Source organism: Trachypithecus francoisi, unplaced genomic scaffold (assembly GCF_009764315.1).
Source record: "Trachypithecus francoisi isolate TF-2019V2 unplaced genomic scaffold, Tfra_2.0 Contig00089, whole genome shotgun sequence".
NCBI classification, from domain to species: domain Eukaryota; kingdom Metazoa; phylum Chordata; class Mammalia; order Primates; family Cercopithecidae; genus Trachypithecus; species Trachypithecus francoisi.
Genome location: NW_022680470.1, coordinates 437,354 through 456,034, shown reverse-complemented (window position 1 = coordinate 456,034; position 18,681 = coordinate 437,354). Strand labels below are relative to the sequence as shown.

General features: G+C 46.6%; 1 protein-coding gene across 1 annotated transcript in view; it reads right to left on the bottom strand.

Moving 5' to 3' along the window:
- The window catches only part of LOC117092529 (E3 ubiquitin-protein ligase HERC2-like), a 164,448-nt gene that overhangs the window by 99,090 nt on the left and 46,677 nt on the right, over positions 1–18,681 (bottom strand). Inside the window, 9 exon segments of the mRNA XM_033226255.1 lie at positions 460–653; positions 2,592–2,843; positions 7,395–7,545; positions 8,175–8,363; positions 10,491–10,664; positions 11,971–12,142; positions 12,664–12,774; positions 14,427–14,583; positions 15,041–15,141. Coding sequence (XP_033082146.1) covers positions 460–653; positions 2,592–2,843; positions 7,395–7,545; positions 8,175–8,363; positions 10,491–10,664; positions 11,971–12,142; positions 12,664–12,774; positions 14,427–14,583; positions 15,041–15,141 — 1,501 coding nt within the window.

The window sequence follows — 18,681 nt, the reverse complement described above, 5'->3', positions numbered from 1 at the left end:
CCATTCAGGATTTTTTAAAAGCTTCTAAAAGGGGGAATTAAAGAGACTCCCTTAATCTGATAATAAGGCATCTACATAAATACCCGCAGCTAACATCACTGCTGATGGTGAAAGACTGAACTGCCTTCCCCTACAGTCAGGAGCAAGGCAGGGCGCCCACTGTCACCTCTCCTGTTCAGCTTCACACTACAAGTCCTGGCCAGGGCAATCAGGCCCAAAAGACATAAAAGGCAAGCAGATTGGAAAGCAAGAAATGAAACTGCCCCTCTATACAGATAGTATAATTGTCCATGAAGAAAACCCAAGGAAACTACAATGATGCTCATAACAAATGAGTTTAGCACAACTGTAGGACATGAGAACAACAAACAAAACTCAGTGGTATTTTCTACATACTGGTAATGAACAACTGGAAACCAAAATCCTCCAAAACACCAAATCAAATTCTATATTCAGTACCTGGGCAGGCCCACAGGCAATTCCCACTATGTGTTTGGTGTCCAGTCCCGGCAATGCTGCAGGTTCTGGCTTGGTCACGCGCAAGGTGTCGAAGTGCTGGCACTGGTCGTTGCTCCCCCAGCTGTGGACCTCGCTGTCCTCAGTCAGAGCCAGGCAGTGGGTGGAGCCAGCAGCCACATCAATCACCTTCTTCCCTACAAGGAAAGAGGGTTGCAGATGCAGCGTCAAGCCTAGGACTTCTGCTGCAACAAAGGTATTTCCACTAGGCCATTCAGGTCAGAGAGCTTTTAACATTAACTTCTTGAGGGTAATCTGTTGCTTTAATATTAAGTACAATTCATTTGCTTTGGGTGTGTTATTAAAACTCCTCTATTTTGTCAGCTACAATTTGTTAGGACCCATAGCCTACAAAGATCATAATGCTAGGATACAAAAATGATCTGTTCTTTCTTCTCCTCCTCATTCAGATTTTCATTCAGAGAGAAACAATGTGCTTTTAATTAACTATTAGATCATATTCTCCCATCCCAGATGTAACAATGCACAGCACACTCTTCACTGAGGAAGGCTTCCTAAGAAAAACCTATTGTTCTCTCAGAGTTAGGTGATATAAATATTTAAAACATTGTTTCTATTTAAACACTTAGAAAAATATTCTATTTTTCCTTGCTAGTAAATCTAACAGGGTCAACACAAAGGGTGTTGCTCAGAAAGGTCAACATATAAAACAATTCAGCTGAAAAACCACACTGCAGTAAGGGGAACAATTCTATCCTGGGAACTTACCATAAGTTAACATCAGCAAGAAAAAAAGGTGTTTATCAACAGTAATGTAAACGCTCTGAAAGTAAAAGATTTCTATAATGACCGTCATAGCTTTCCTATACTAACGGAGGGGAATATAAACAAGAAGGCACATGAAATTCAAACACCATTCAATGACACAGAGGAAACTTATTACTCTGCCACTTACCTCAGAAGCTCAGAACATAATACATACCGTATGGGCACACAAAATTCTCAGTCATCAATATATTAACATGCGTTAAAACAAAACCAATGGAGAAAGGAACTGGCAAGTCTCACTTAGAAGTTCCACTTCCAAACCCACTTGGTAAAGAAGCAAACATACAAAGAATGTGTGTAGTACCAGGACCCAACGAACTACAGCCCCCACACAGAGCGCAGCCCAAGGCCTGCTTCTGTGAAGACGCTGGTGTTGGAACACAGCCAGGTCCACCTGCTTCAAATACAATCTGGCCCTTTAAGAAAAAGGCTGCCCACCCCTGAGAGAGAGAACCCTAAAGAGTCCATCTGATGTACCTCTCACTGCCTTTTCCCTTCTTCCCTACTTTCTTGTCAGCTTGCCTGCCCTTCTCCAGTTCTCGACTAGGATGAAGACTACCTCCCAACCACTAGGCCAAGTGGTACAGAAAAGTCCAGTTTTACCTTAGAAAAATCCCTCCACCATTATAGTTTTGATGGCCCCCACCACAACTTCCTGCAGCATAACATCCCTAGCAAGAACACCACAAAAGAATTTCAGGGTCTTCTTGCGGAGGCTCCCATCCTCTCTGCCTGCACCCGCAGACCACACTGAAGGCGCCGGCACTCATATCTACACACCTCGGCTTCCATCTGTTCCCTCCAACCACAATGCACGCTGGACATCTTTGCAACTGAGCAAGCAGGAATCACCCACCAAGGACCAGTTCACATCAGAGCGTCCCAGGTGGGCCCAATCCCACCTGCCAATGTGGCCCCACAGCACAACGCACCCTCACGGTCTCAGTGTGTCTGCAGTACAAGTACAGGTGACCTCATCACGCAGAGGGAACCCTTCCAGAGTCCAGCCTGCTGAGTGATGCAATGGGTGCCTGCCACAGAAAGTAGCGATGTTTGTAAAACTCAATGGGTTTACATTGCATTTGGGAAGAGTAATTCAACTCATTTTGTAATAGAGACATACCCACTTTCCAATTGGTATGAACACCTATACCAAGCTGGCAGTCAAAGTTTCTAATGACAGTCCATTCACGGAATGTCAGGTTAAGAACACAAAACCTGCAAACTTTAAAAGATTACTAAAGAAATTGTCCTGAAGGGTTTTAACAGTTTACGTTTGCACTCACCTTGCAAGCCTTCTAAGAGTTTTGGATAACGAACATGTTCCTCTGTTCCGTGTCCAAGTCTCTGGTTGTCACCTTTTCCCCATGAATAAACTTGGCCATCTTTCGTCAAAGCAATGGAAAACTGACTTCCACAGCGGACTTTGACCACATCCAAGTCTTGAAGCTTTTCAATCAGCTTTGGGGTTTTGCAGCCATCACTACCACCTCTGCCCAATTTCCCATAATCACCATCTCCCCAAGACCACACTTGCCCTAAAAAATACAAATGCATTTAAATAACAATAACTCTGCATTTTAGCGAAAAATTTTAAATCACTGACAATAATCTAATGAAAAACGCACACTAATGTAGACCACCCATATGCACAGTTAATACGAGGGAGGCTACTGAGCAAATGAAATCTAGGTGACACCTGAGGTTGATACAGAAGCAAGGAAAAAAAGGAAAGCGGAGTTTTCTTTTTGTTTTCATTACATGAAAAACCAAGTCCTGACTCTTACTAGCCTGGGCTCAATGTTCACTGCTTCACAGAACCAAAGGCCCACTGCCTCCATGACACACAGTAACTGGGGCCCGGCACACTGCAGACGCTTGCGGACCACCCTCCCATCTGCCTGCCTGCTTCTGTTGCCACCGTGCTGACCACTGGTCAGCCGTACCACTGTACGTGTTCCCAACTGCATATATCAGCATAATTATGTAAGTTGATTAAATATCGCATAAAGGGATAAAATACAACTGCAAAAGTATTTCTATTTTTACTGTGAAAAATAAGCTGAAAACTTTGCAAAAACTTAATGAAAGTGAATTGCTAAAAAACAAAATCGTTAGGCTGGGCACAGTGGCTCACGCCTGTAATCCCAGCACTCTGGGAGGCCGAGGCCGGCAGATCACTTGAGCCCAGGAGTTCGAGACCAGCATGGGCAACATGACGAAACCCTGTCTGTACTGAAAATACAGAAATTAGCCAGGGGTGGTGGTGAACATCCATAATCCAGCTGAGGCATGAGAACTGCTTGACCCCGGGAGGTGGAGGTTGCAGTGAGCCGAGACTGCACCACTGCACTCCAGCCTGGGTGACAGAGCGAAACTCTGTCTTACAACAACAAAAAAGTGAAATTACATAAAGGTGAAAACTGTAAAAGATCAGGAAAAAGAAACCAGAGAAGACATCAGATTGCTCCACAAGTTCCCACATTCTATTTTGTAACAACTAAAGATAGGCAAATATTTTCCTCAACGATCAGATGGTAAATATTTTTAGCCTCTGTGGGCTTTCTGTCCCAACGACCCAGCTGTGCCACTGTCACAGGAAAGCAGCCACAGACAATAGGTAAATGAGTGGGCAGGCCTGCACACCCATACAACTCCACCTGCAAAAGTAGGCCGACCCCAAGTGAACCGGAAACTGGAGATGACACACTATGACGTGGTCAGTGAAAGCAGCACAGCAGACCTGCACACACAGATCAGAGCATGCACTTTCACATGCTGTGCTGAAAATTATGCTGTTCATGTAGCCCGCCTGGCTATTTCCCACTGTCCCCCAGGGCCAGACTGCAGGGTAGGATACTTCTACCGTAAGAGTCGCCTCAGAAAATAACAGCACAGCAGGGACACTTCCCTACAAGATCTGCACCAAAGAAACACCAGTGTGAGGAAGACAATGTCCGCAGCCCATTCAAGGCAGTTTACTCAACATATCACAAACTTCAACTAAAGTAGCAACTACACTAAAGAACGCAAGGCTAGTCTCCTAACAGAGCTCAGATCTCACAAAACTTTTAACCAGTTAAGGTCTGTCACTCACTCAATAATAGATATTTTAAAATGACGAGATGTCAAATTGAAAGCTCCTTGACAGCAGGAGCCTTTCAGAGACCATCTTTGCTCTAGGACTCACAAAAGCAGAAACAAGATGGCTCTGACAATGTCTGTCCCAGCAATGGAAGCGGGACCTAAACATATAGGGAAGTATCTAAAATGATTTTTCATCTTTCACCTAAGGAATGTCCAAAAGTCACTCAATTATCTACTGCCATTCGACTTCCGCAGGAGAGAAAGCAAGCCGACAGGTACCCAGCTGATTTAACAGAAAGACTCCACAACACCAGAGACACACAAGATGCCAAGGACAGATCCCCACAATACTGACAGAAGAATCATTTCTAAAAAATTAACATGACTTTAACCATCAAACCTCATCAAGTACCCTTGAAAAAAGATGAGGATGATCTCAGTTAAGAACACAACCACAAAAGCAAAATTCAAAGCAAGCAGATACCGCAGCATCAGACTATAGAACACGGAAAGACTTAGCAGGAATTACCACAGGGAATCAAGAGTGGCCGAACATTAAGAAATGTAATAATACTAACCAGAGATAATTCAGTGTCAACCATTCCATTCCAATTCTCATTCTGAAAAAATAAAATGCCCACACAGGAATGGCGGCAGCTGCTAACCAGCTGACAGGCCCCAGGCAAACAAGCCCCGTAACCACCAGGGCCTCTTCACCAATGCCACTGAGCCCCAGACCCACTGGACAACAGGGTGGGCGGCCTCGTGAGGCCCACTGTACTCACCTCACTTCCTCCAGGGACACTGCCACGCGTGTCCTGGAGGCCCTGTCCTGGGTGGCGAGAGCTCTATGTACCGTTCTCAGTAACAGCCAGGGTTTGAGCGTCCCCATCTGCCATACGCCACACCGATGACCTTCAGTCCTTTAAGCCCAGCTACCAGCACTGGAATGGCCTCGTCCTCACTGGAGCCTTCAAACAGATAGGACGGCTGTTCCTAAGTCCTGTGAGAGGCCACCTCCTGCTGCATGCTCCCACTCACGCAGGGCAGACGTACCGTGCCCAGCCGGCCGGAGTTCCCGCGGCCCGCGGTGTAGTGACCGCCGCGCTGTAAGTGCTCCCGCAAGCGATGTGCACCCCGTGCTTCCCGGCCTGCTTTCCAGAGAAGGCGGAGATCACCTTAGGCTCCTCCAGAGGCCTTGGGGAGGAAGGGAACAAACACGAATGCCCTTCTTCTTGGTGTTATTTCTTACTAGTGTTAGCAAAGGAAATTCACTATGCAAATTGAGACCATGAGAGCATCAGGCCAGTTTCACCTTCCAGGTACCTTATAAAATAAGGAAGACAGAATTGGAACACCTAACACCTCCATGACTTTTTGTTAAGTTGGAACCCGATGCCAAGCATGGTATCCAGTAGAAATATAAAAACAGTGTTTGTTAAAGACTTGAACCATAGGCCGGGGGTGGTGGCCCTCCCCTATAATCCCAGCACTTTGGGAGGCCAAGGCAGGTGGATCCAGGAGTTCGAGACCAGCCTGGCTAACATGGTGAAACCCTGTCTCTACTAAAAATACAAAATTAGCTGGGCATGGTGCGGGTGACTGTAATCCCAGCTACTTGGGAGGCTGAGGCAGGAGAATCGCTTGAACCCGGGAGGCAGAGGTTGCAGTGAGCTGAGATCGCCCCATTGCACTCCACTTTGGGCAACAAGAACAAAACTCCATCTCAAAAAAAAAAGAGACTTGTAAAGTCCACTGCAACTTAATTCACAATGGCTCAAAACCATGGTCCAGGCCGGGCGCGGTGGCTCAAGCCTGTCATCCCAGCACTTTGGGAGGCCGAGACGGGCGGATCACGAGGTCAGGAGATCGAGACCATCCTGGCTAACACGGTGAAACCCCGTCTCTACTAAAAAATACAAAAAACTAGCTGGGCGAGGTGGCGGGTGCCTGTAGTCCCAGCTACTCGGGAGGCTGAGGCAGGAGAATGGCGGGAACCCGGGAGGCGGAGCTTGCAGTGAGCTGAGATCCGGCCACTGCACTCCAGTCCGGGCGACAGAGCCAGACTCCGTCTCAAAAAAAAAAAAAAATTCCATGCAGATCAATCTTTTCTTTTTCACTCGTTTTACAACATTTGTCTGAATCCCTTACAACACTGTCAGGGTTGGGCTGTGCTGAGCTTGGCATACACGCACTGCAGGATACACATCACTCTACTTTTCTCCCAGTTTGGGATCTTCCCAGCAGATGCTGTCGGCAATGATGCCCTCAACTCCACCCTGCGGTGTGCGTGGGCCATGCCCTGCAGGCTCCTCTCAAGGGACACAGGGGCTTATTTCAAGCTCTGCACTGCCCACTCCGTGCTCAGGACTCTGGACCGCATGAAATGGGCTTGCTGCGTTGGTCTGTACATACATCCTTCATTTAAACCTAATGCCAAACTTCCACGTACAACGGCAAAGTACAAGAGGGTTCCCATCACTCCATGGGGCTGGCAGACCTCTCAATTTTTACAACCTGGCATTTGTAACAACTTTCTATTTTATTTCTGTTCTTTCACAATAAAAGGTTCAACTGAATAGGATAATATTAGGAAGAAACTGCTAATTTTCGTTCCTGTAAAAATAATCGAATGGTTCAAGGAAAGGGTGACAACCTTATCTATGGGAGACAGGGTGAACTGTTTGTGAATGAAGGAACAGTGCTGTGGGATTTGTTTTGGCAAACTCCACAGTGGGGATCAGTTTAAGTAGAGAGAAGGCGGCCAAGGCTGCACGGGGTGGAGAAGAGCAGAAAGGCCGATTCCTGTTGCGTTCCACACATGGGCAGAGAGTTCCTAAGCCATCACCAAGGAGGGGGCATATCCTAGTGTCCCGCTCCACCCCAGCGCTGCACGTCCGGGCAGCTGGAAAACACCCACACACACTTCTGCGCTCCAGCCTGTCTAGGATATGGCAACATAAAAGGAGAGTGTGTCCCCTACAGGAATGAGTGATACATACACAGTGTTCCCATGGCCCAGCCGTCCTCTGTCCCCAAAGCCCAGGAGTACACCTCTCCAGTGGCAGCCAAGGCTACGCAGTGGTGACCATCAGAATGCGCAGCAATTTTTACAATGTTTCTGGACGCAAGGCCTTGGACCAGCTGTGGGGCCTAAAAAAGGAAAAATATGAAGAAAAGTAGTCATCAGTCCAAGGAAAATGAAACCAGCGCAGCTCTCCTTTATCATGTATCCCCGAGCAATGCCTGCTCTAACTGAAAGTGGGGCACAAGTCTCTGGGGGCTATAGGGCAGGCTCTCCAGCCCTTCCCACCCAGCACCAACAGAACAGCGGGCAGCCTTCAAGTGTGCCGCGGCAGCACCAGACCCGATGCAGGGGCAGGGCAGGCTAGCCCCGTGCCACAGAGACATGCAGCTGACAGGGAGGAACACCTCGCTTTAATGAAAACATGCCACGTCCCAATTTGCCACTATCCCCATGAGGCCCAACTCCCTCATCGGTCACCTGCCTGGCCACAAAGTCAAATGAGTTTACATGTGGAAAGTGAGTTTACAAATGGAAATTTCATGATTACCAATGAGTTTCACTGTAAGGACTTCCTAATCTTCACAATCCAAATCTTGACAATATTAAAACTGAGATTATTAAACATAATATACAATAAACAGAAACCTAATCTTCAGAAATCAAATGGCTGAAAGAAACCCCACAGTTTGTACATCTGCAGTACAGACCCTGCCCCGCAAGGGAACACTGCAGGCACAGTGCCCCAAACACTCACCAGTGTGTCACTATTGTAGGCCTGTGTGTACACACGGCCATTACGTGACAGAATCAGGAAGCGTTTCTCTGCACAGGCAATCTGTGTGACTCCCAGGTTGGCCAGGCCTTCACATTGGATCGGACCAATCACATTGGCATAGTATTTCCATCCTATTAACCCCCAACCTATGACCTCTTGCAATGATCCCTGTAAGAAAGTAAACGTTTTCTGTTACAACAGCAACAAACAAAACAAAACAAAACAAAAATGGCTGGGAGTAACACTGAGATATTATAAGACAAAAACAAAGCAAATAAAGAGAAAATACGCAGATTCAAAACATCAAAATAGCTGGTACCATGCTGTATTACCTCATTTAACAGGTATGATGAAGCAACTGAACAGGTTATTTTTCCATTTCCATCGCATTTCATTTTAACAGAGCCCATTAAAAAGTAGTATCAATGGCCCTTAAATACTAATATACTTTAAAATGCTCAAACTACATCAGGGTCACCATCTTGTGCTTTAGGAGGCAAAACACCAAAAGCCCACACGCGAGGCTGGGAGACCAGCATCCGTGTTGGCGGTGAGAGAAATCAAGTGCAGGAGCAACCTGGTGACAACCAGCCCACACTAGGTGCATCCCCACCTGCGCATGGGAATGGGCACACACGCATGCACACATGGAGCACACGTGTTCCAGGGCAGGCCCTGCAGCACTATTTGTGTTTGTTGTTATTGTTGTTGTTTGAGATGGAGTTTCACTCTTGTTGCCCAGGCTGGAGTGCAATGGTACAATCTTGGCTGACCGCAACCTCTGCCTCCCAGGTTCCAGCGATTCTCCTACCTCAGCCTCCCGAGCAGCTGGGATTACAGGCAGGTGCCACCAAGCCCAGCTAATTTTTGTATTTTTTAGTTGAGACGAGGTTTCTCCAAGTTGGCCAGGCTGGTCTCAAACTCCCAACCTCGGGTGATCCGCCCACCTAGGCCTCCCAAAGTGCTGGGATAACAGGCGTGAGCCCCCACACCCGACCCTCAGCACTACTTGTATAGCAACACTGCGGCAGTAAGCCCAAGTGTCCACCAATAAGAGACTCACTAAAGAAAGACACATAAAAGACATATCCACACACCGAAGACTAAGCTACTTTATAAAAACAAATAGTGACACTCTCATAAAGTACTCCAGTATATGTGGTTAGTAAAAAAAAATAAGCAACACAAGTAATGCAACATGCTACCACAAGCATACTCATTCCAGAGAACAAGGAGGTTACAAAGGAGACTGAAAAGTGAGAGGGAGCAGGTGGGAAACTGGGTAGAAGGGGTGGGCAGGGGAAGCGATAGTGTGTCTCTGCCTAGTTTTGATTTTTGAACCATGTGACTCTGTTCTTTTTTTTTAATGATTGTAAAACAAAATAAATACTCTTCATATTACAAATAAAATGTTAGGGCCGGGCGCGGTGGCTCAAGCCTGTAATCCCAGCACTTTGAGAGGCCGAGACGGGCGGATCACGAGGTCAGGAGATCGAGACCCTCCTGGCTAACACGGTGAGACCCCGTCGCTACTAAAAAAATACAAAAAACTAGCCGGGCGAGGTGGCGGCGCCTGTAGTCCCAGCTACTCGGAGGCTGAGGCAGGAGAATGGCGGGAACCCGGGAGGCGGAGCTTGCAGTGAGCTGAGATCCGGCCACTGCACTCCAGTCCCGGCGATAGAGAGAGACTCCGTCTCAAAAAAAAAAAAAAAGAAATAAAATGTTAGAAAAATCTGGATTCAAAACTAGGATTACTGTTCTACCCTAGCAAAGTTCACTACCATTCCCAAAGGCAGTTTTCTCATTGACATAATGAGACACAACAGCGTGCATGAGGTCCTCAGCGGGCCTGCACCCTAAAGGTGCTCCACACATGCAAATCACTACTATTACCATTACTATTACATAACAGATAGAATATAGAATTATACTGTCACTACTATAACCAGCATTACATACTAAGACAGCCGGCGTTCAGAGTATAAAGAAGGCTGTGGAACCTCCTGCAGAAGGTGGCAGGGCCTGGGGCTGTGGATAAAGGGGAGCTCTCTGGGGCTGTGCTACCTGAACCTGGAACCTGGGCCCCCAGATTGGGTCCCCAGGCCTGTGCACCTCAGCTTGCTCACCAACTCACTCTCAACATGGATAACACCTTCAACTGCAAACACGTTTAAAATCACAAGCCAGCTCCCCTCATCAACACCAGAAAACACAAGTCTCCACATGGGCCCGGGATGACAACCTAGAAGTGGTACTAGCCACAAAACACATGGAGAACACGGTTCTTGCACACACCTTATGAGACGTCGGAGAGCTACACAGTGGAGGCATACAGGGCGTAGCCAGACGGTCTAAGTGGGCCATGACGACAACCGCCGTCTGTCGCAGATCAATGGCAAGCTCGTTGTCTTGCGGAAGGGTGAGGTACCTCAGGAAACTCTCGTTGGGGCTCAGGGGGCCAGACAAAAGCTAGAAAGAGAAAGTAAACAAACATTCGGAAAAATTAAAGTGACACAATTAGCCTTTAACCACTCTTTATATTTTGGTATTGACTCATCTGACACATCAAATGACAATGTTGGCGATACAGTTATGCTACACATCTACATATTTATGCAACATATAAACTGACTGGGTAAATGTCTAAGTTTGTGGTATACATGTCCACAACACTGACTGTGCATGTATACATTTATGAATCCACACAGATTACTAACACAACCAAACCACCCCACAGGCCTAGGACCCCTGGAGAAAGGCAGAACCACCTCTGTGGGAACCCAGCACAGCATCTCAAACTGGCCTTGAAATCTAAAACCAAAACCTTTATTTTAATCTCCCACTCTGGAGAACATCTACTTTCATTGCAAATCAAATCACAGTTCTAATTCTTCAAAAGGCAGAAAAGCCCTATTACCATTAGTTTAAAGGCTGCCAAATAACAGGCCAGGCGCGGCGGCTCACACCTGTCATCCCAGCACTGTGGGAGGCCGAGGTGCGCGGATCACAAGGTCAGGAGATCAAGACCATCCTGGCTAACACGGTGAAACCTCATCTCTACTAAAAATACAAAAAAATTAGCTGGGCTTGGTGGCGGGCACCTGTAGTCCCAGCTACTCTTAAGGCTGAGGCAGGACAACGGCGGGAACCTGGGAGGCGGAGCTTGCAGTGAGCCGAGATCGCGCCACTGCACTCCAGCCTGGGCGACAGAGCAAGACTCCATCTCAAAAAAAAAAAAAAGACTGCCAAATAATAGAAAAATTAAACCAAAGCACGATATTGAAATGCCTGACTTTCCTGAAAAGACTGGCAAAATCCAACTTGTACTTGACCTCTAAAGACCAGCATCCTGGAGGTTTAGGCTCAGGACCCCGCACACCTGCTCCTCCCCAGCTCGGCATCCACACCTGTTAAGGGGGGAGCTGGTACTCAACAGAGTGACAGCTCAGGTGACACACCCTGCATAGAGCATAGTACACAGGAAGGGCCAACAAGGCAGACCACCATTTTTGTTGTTCTTCTCTGGTACTGATTTAAAAGTGCGTGTTTCAAGCTTGGTTCTCCGCTGATAAGGAACTCGGTGCTCCCTGAGCCAAACCGAGTCTTCTCTACAAACAAGTGACCTCCCACACCTTTCTCATCTGACTCACTGCTGTTACCACCAAACACACACACGACAGAGAAAAACACTGCCGTGGACATGCACGCTGGCCTGGCTTAAAAAATAACTAGAATCGAGTGCCACCTAAACACAAAGTGCGATCATGACACTCACGTGCATGTCGCCCTCGGAGTGAGGTGTATCCTTACTGCAAATGATGCTCTGGAACCTCTGCAGCAAGGGCAAAAGTGGGGCGCTGGTGCCCTGGGCGGAACGCTCATTGTCAGTCTCCTGTGCCCCGCTGTCCCACAGCTGAAGCAACAACAGGATGGCAGACAACATTTGGCTAAAGGAGAAAAGATATTCATTCCTAGTAAAAACACATTAACTTTTTTTCTTCATGGTTGATCAAAAATAAAAGCAAACGCAGCTAGATAGAAGTGAAGAAATACTTCGGATCTGAAAGGAAACGAAAGTAAAGCTGTGGTAATTAAATCACTGAATTGCCACCTAGATTTTAGCACAAGACATCGCCTTCTGCTGATCGGAAAGACTAGTTAAGAAGCTCAAAGAGCACGTTTACATGAAAGATCTAGGATCTTAAATTCATGGAATAAAAATAATTAAATTAGGAAAACTGAAAGAAAAAAAAAAAGAAAGAACAGTTACCAGGCTAGAAAACTGAGCATAAAAAAGCAAGTGAGGAAAAGGTAAAGAGAGAACGAGGTCTGGGACGTGGTTCTCTGGTTCCAGAGCACCACAAATCTGCTGCAGTCACAAATGATTCAGTGAAATACACACAATGCAACAGGCATTTGGATACAGAGGCGCTTCCCCAAAGCGTTCCCAGTCTGTGCCAGCCCTCACCTCAGCGTGCCTCTCTGCACAGCCAGCTCCAGCAGGATGGCCAGGGCCAAGTGCTGGTCCTGCAGGGGGATGCTTCCCGGCCCTTTGGTGCCTGGCGTTCCATGAACATCCCTGAAATGAAAGCAGTAGATGCAGGAACAAAGCGACCTCCAGAAAGACAGCATGCTTACAACCACACTACACGTTTCCCACACACTCCCTCACAAGGAAGGAAATGTTTTTAATATTTAGAATCAAGTTTCTGAGACTTACTACTCAGATTTATTCAGAGATTTTAAAGTATATGATTAATTAGCTTACACAACTATATTTTAAGTATTCATTAATATGCCATGTAATATACCATATTATACAATATATAATATACCATGTAATATACCATATTTTTTTTTTTTTTTTTTTTTTTTTTTTTTTTTTTTTGAGACGGAGTCTCGCTCTGTCGCCCAGGCTGGAGTGCAATGGCCGGGTCTCAGCTCACTGCAAGCTCCGCCTCCCGGGTTCACGCCATTCTCCTGCCTCAGCCTCCCAAGCAGCTGGGACTACAGGCGCCCGCCATGTCGCCCGGCTAGTTTTTTGTATTTTTTTAGTAGAGACGGGGTTTCACCATGTTAGCCAGGATGGTCTCGATCTCCTGACCTCGTGATCCGCCCGTCTCGGCCTCCCAAAGTGCTGGGATTACAGGCTTGAGCCACCGCGCCCGGCCGTAATATACCATATTACAGTAGATGACATACTCCAAGTGTGCGAAGCATAAAATAATTTATCTCATTATCCAAAACATGAGTAGAGTATCTATCTTTTATAGTTTCAATGACACGTAGGACTGTAACAGTATCAACATTCACCTACAGAATCAGAGAACCAATTTCTAAAACCACCTGAGAATCTGGAGGCCAAATGTCTACACTACTTTCTATCTCTGATCAATAAAATATTTTTAACTTTTCTATGTCACTCAATAATAAATATTTTAAAATTCTATCCCAAGACTGCAGAAAAAAGATCTTATGGCATCAATATTACAGCTGAATTTTTGAAATCAAGTCCAAGCCTATGTTCAGGGCCTCCAGCATTAAAACTCTGTGGTGATGCCTTCACCAGCAGGCTCAGGAAGTGGACTCAGAGCCGGGGGCGCAAACGCCAAAGGCCTCCTGCCCGCTGGAAGAAGGCACAGTGCTGACCTCTGGCAAGCAGAGTGAGGAGCGGCCTCACTTTTCCTCTGCATCTGTCCTTCCTGTTGAATTCCTTTAAATGTAAAACCCTTAACAAAAATGCCTAGCACCCAAGACGAGAGTTCATGTTTTTCCTTACACACAAATGATTCCTATTCACAATTTTTTACCCTAAAAACATCAGTTACAGGACTAAACAATTTGATCCTGAGTAGCTGTTTACTCCTACATTATCTATAAGACTTCAAACCAAGTGCCACTCTGCACTCAGAACAGCAGCTCCTAATCATCACAGAGAGACACACAACATAAGCGCTCAACCCTCTATGGATGACTGATGGCCAAAACTCTAAGCATCCTCCCTCGTCATCTCATTTAGTATCACAGCTTCCTGGGTCTAGTCAGAGTATCATAAATCAAATTGCCTGAAAAGCTGAGAACCCACACTCAGAATCAAAGCACTGAGAGCTTGCAGAACACAGGTGAGAAACCAACCTACTAGGCTTCTTAGCTCTAAAGCAAGGGTGGTAAGAACCAGCCTCCAGCAGGCCAGCTGTCTGCATGCAGAAGGCAAGAAAGGAAAGAACTCACCCGGTCACGACAGACCTGAGGAACCTGGTCGCTCTCTCCACCACCTCCAGCCACACAGAGGACACGGTGCTCTCGTCGAAGAGCGAGGCCTCGGGAAGTGCTCGCAGGGCATCCAGGGACTCCTGCAACAGCTCACTGCAGAGGTCCGCATCCTCGCCTGGGCGCACACACGCGTCAGAGGAGCCCCCCCCACTCCTGTCTCCCACTGGGCTTCCCAGCCCTCAGCGAGAGAAGATGCCACTGTCCCCTTTCTAATCCCTCACTCAACAGGCCAAAATCTAGCACAGCTGTTCCAGTCAATTCTGTGTTTCGTGGCTGTCACATGAGCAATACACTAACTCCTTGTTCTTCTAGAATTAAGTCCGTACTCAGGTGTTCCACAGTAGTGGTTGGCGTGGGGGTGGCGGGTGCATGCACTTGCTCTTTTTTTTCTCTAAAGCACAGACATGAAAAGCCAAACAGCCTCTGCAGCCTCTCATCTCACAAGCAAGGAAACTGAGGCGCAGAGAGCACATGGGATCAGCCGAAGGGCACACGGTGGCTGAACCGAACTCGAAACCCAGACTGTTAGTGCGTTAGGGAAGCAGAACCACGCGCCACACCAGGGACTGTACCTGATCGCCAGGCCCTGCGCAGGAAGGCGAAGGCGAAAGACAGCGCCGCTCGAGATCCCACTCTGGCGAGCCCCTCCACGCCTTTGCCCGCAGGCCGGGAACTGCAGACGACACACATGGAACATAAAACCAGTCAGCAGCGGAGGGTGCAGATACCACATAAAATCAATACTATGAAAGGGTGTGTACCAAAATCCGACTAATGGTTTTCTTCACGTGACAGGATCACAAGTGTATTTTCAGTTTTGTTGTTTAACAACTTTCATCAAACGTCTTTTGTAAAGGAAAAGTTTTCTCTTTAAGAATCAAAGAAATGTACAAGGAATTTTAAATGTCTTGGGAAAATGCTCATAAAATGACCTCACAAAGCGAGATTCTAGTGGGAGGAAGCAGACGACAAGGAGATAAATACATAAACGGAGGGAGAATAAACCCCACATGGGAGACCAGACCAGAGAGGAGCTGGAGGAAGAGCAACAGAGCCGCACGCCTCGCCCCAGCTCGCCTGGCTCGCCCCAGCTCCGGTGTCCTCCACTCAGGGTCCACTCCCGGCCACGGGTGAAGCCCTGCATGCTTGACCCACCCCATGAGGAGTCGCTCTCTTCTGAGGGAAGTGCTCATCACCCTCCTGCATCTTTTTAAGCTTTTCACTACTTGTGTATGTTAATTGCACAAATCACAGTTTCATTCTGCATGCTGTAAAAGGTTATACAAATGGCTCACCATAAAAATCATCCTGTACAAGAGAGAAAAGGCTAGAATACAAAAATGCATATATAGGGGGGCTGAGGCAGGAGAATAGCATGAACCCGGGGGGCGGAGCTTGCAGTGAGCCGAGATCATGCCACTGCACTCCAGCCTGGGCGACAGAGCAAGACTCTATCTCAAAAATAAAATAAAATAAAACAAAATAAAATAAAATAAAAAAGCATATATAATCTTAACTCAATCACGCACAGCAAGTAATTCTATGTTATACTTTATACTATATCATATTTCTAATATTACAGTATTGATACTATAAACAATATTCTCCAAATTTACTAAAATTTGCTTTATGATCGGGGAAATCCTATAAAAACAAGTGATATGAAGTTCAAGACCAGCCTGGCTCACATGATGAAACCCTGTCTCCACTAAAAATACAAAAATTTGCCAGGTGTGGTGGCGGCGTGTCTATAATCCCAGCTACTCAGAGGCTGAGGCAGGAGAATTACTTGAACCTGGGAGACGGAGGTTGTAGTGAGCCAAGATCGCACCTCTGCACTCCAGCCTGGGAGGCAGAGCAAGGCTCTATCTCAAAAAAAAAGAGGGATGTTACAGAAGGATCTCCCCAAGATATAATGTGTAATAAAAATGGCAATGAAGAACACAGCTGGCCAGGGGCATCAGTACATGCTTATCCATAAGTGCCTGAAAAACGCAACAGGAGCTCAGAGAGGAAACACAAGAACCTCTGACTGGGTACCTGAAAGACGGAAATCTTTGCTCCTAAATGAGAAATATGAACACGACAAGACACAGACATGTAACAGGACACACAGTCCTTATAAGAGAAAGCACAGTGCCAAGTGTCATCAGAGGAGGGGGGCGAGTCACTTTAGGTCAGGAGTTGGAGACCAGCTTGGTCAGCATGGCAAAACCCCGTCTCTACTAAAAATACAAAAATAAGCCGGGTGTGGTGGTGCACGCCTGGAGTCCCAGCTGCTTGGGAGGCTGAGGCAGAATTGCTTGAACCTGGGAGGAGGTGGAGGCTGCAGTGAGCCAAGATTGCGCCACTGCACTCCAGCCTGGCCTGGGCGACAAAGTGAGACTCTGTCTCAAAAAAAGAAACTACTCAGCAGTAATGAAATAATGATGCATGCAACGACCCCCTTGGGAAAATGTCAAGGGGCTTATGCTGAGTGAAAAAACGGAAGCTTGTTTGAGGCCAGGAGTTCAAGACAACCCTGGGAAACATACAAGACCCATCTCTACAAATACAAAATTAGCTGGGTGTGGTGTTGTGCATCTGTGGTCCCAGCTACTCAGGAAGCTGAAATGAGAGGACTGCTTGAGCCCAAGAGTTTGAGGCTGCAGTGAGCTATGATTGTATCACTGCACTCCAGCTTAGGCATCAGGGTGAGATCCTGTCTCCAAAAATTACAATAATAACAATATAAAATTAAAAGGCCAATGTCAAAAAATCACATAATAGAGAACAGATGAGTGGTTGCCAGCAGTTAAGGTGGAAAGAGAATATGTGAACGTGGGTATAAACAGCCCTTGTCCATATGCCCTGATTGCAGGGGTGGTCTCAGAAAATCTACACCTGAAAAAAACTGCAAAGAAATACACAATTGAGAGCATGTAAAACTGGGAAAACCTGAAGAAGACAGGCAGACTATCAGAGTTAACACTCTAGTTGTGATGACTGTGTCGTAGTTTACAACTAGCTACCATCGAGGGCAAAGGCGCGAACAATAAAAGGAATCTCTATGCTGTTTCTTACAACTGTATGTGAATCCACAATTATTTCAAAAAAAGAAAGGCTTTTTAAAAATTTTAGTTCTTCCACTTAATGAAAGATACATTTCAATTAATCCACCAACCCTATGTCATCACAAAGGAAACAGCAGAGAAAAACCAGCTGGGCTCTCAGCCATTTCTGCAGCTGAGGGAATTCAGTTTGATTCGACAAAAACACAACAGTGCTTGGAGAATCTGAGCACCTACCGCCCACCCATACATGACACTCTGATTCATGACCATCACAGCCGGCCAGGAAGGAAGGAAAGAACCACTGCACTCCTATTACCAAATGGGCAGGACTCTCATCTGTCACTTGGTTTAATTTACTCTAAAACTATCTTCAAAAATACAACATGTACAGTCATCCCTTGGTATCTGCAGGGGATTGGGACCAGGCCTGCCCCACCCTGGCTCCATACCAAAACCCTAGGATGCTCAAGACCCTTATATAAAATGATGTGGTATTTGCATATAACCTGTGCATATAACCTCCCGTATAATTTAAATCATCTCAGCCAGGCACAGTGGCTCACACCTATACTCCCAACACTTTGGGAGGTCGAGGCGGGAGGGTCGCCTGAGCCCAGGAGTTCAAGATCAGCCCGGGCAACATGGCAAAACCCCATCTACACAAATTAAACAAACAAAAAAAAAATTGGCCAGGCGTGGTGGCTGAGGCTTGTAATCTCAGCACTTTGGGAGGCCAAGGCAGGCAGATCCCTCGAGGTCAGGAGTTAGAGGCCAGCCTGGGCAACACAGTGAGTCCCTGCCTCTACAAAAAGTACAAATTAGCTACGCATTGTGACACACGCCTGTAGTCCCAGCTACCTGGGAGGCTGAGGTGTGAGAATCACGTGAGCCCAGGAGATCAAGGCTGCAGGGAGCCATGATAGCCCCACTGCCCTGGGCAACAGTGAGAACTCCATATCAAAACAAACAAACAAGGAAAACCATCTCTAGATTACTATAACACCTAATACAAGGCAAATGCTCTGTAATTCGTTGTTATACTGTATTGCTTTTTATTTTTACTTTTTATTGTTGTGTTGGTTTTCATTGCTTTTCTTCCAATATTTTCGATCCACAGTTGGTTGAATGTGTGTTTGTGAAACCCACTGATACACAGAGCC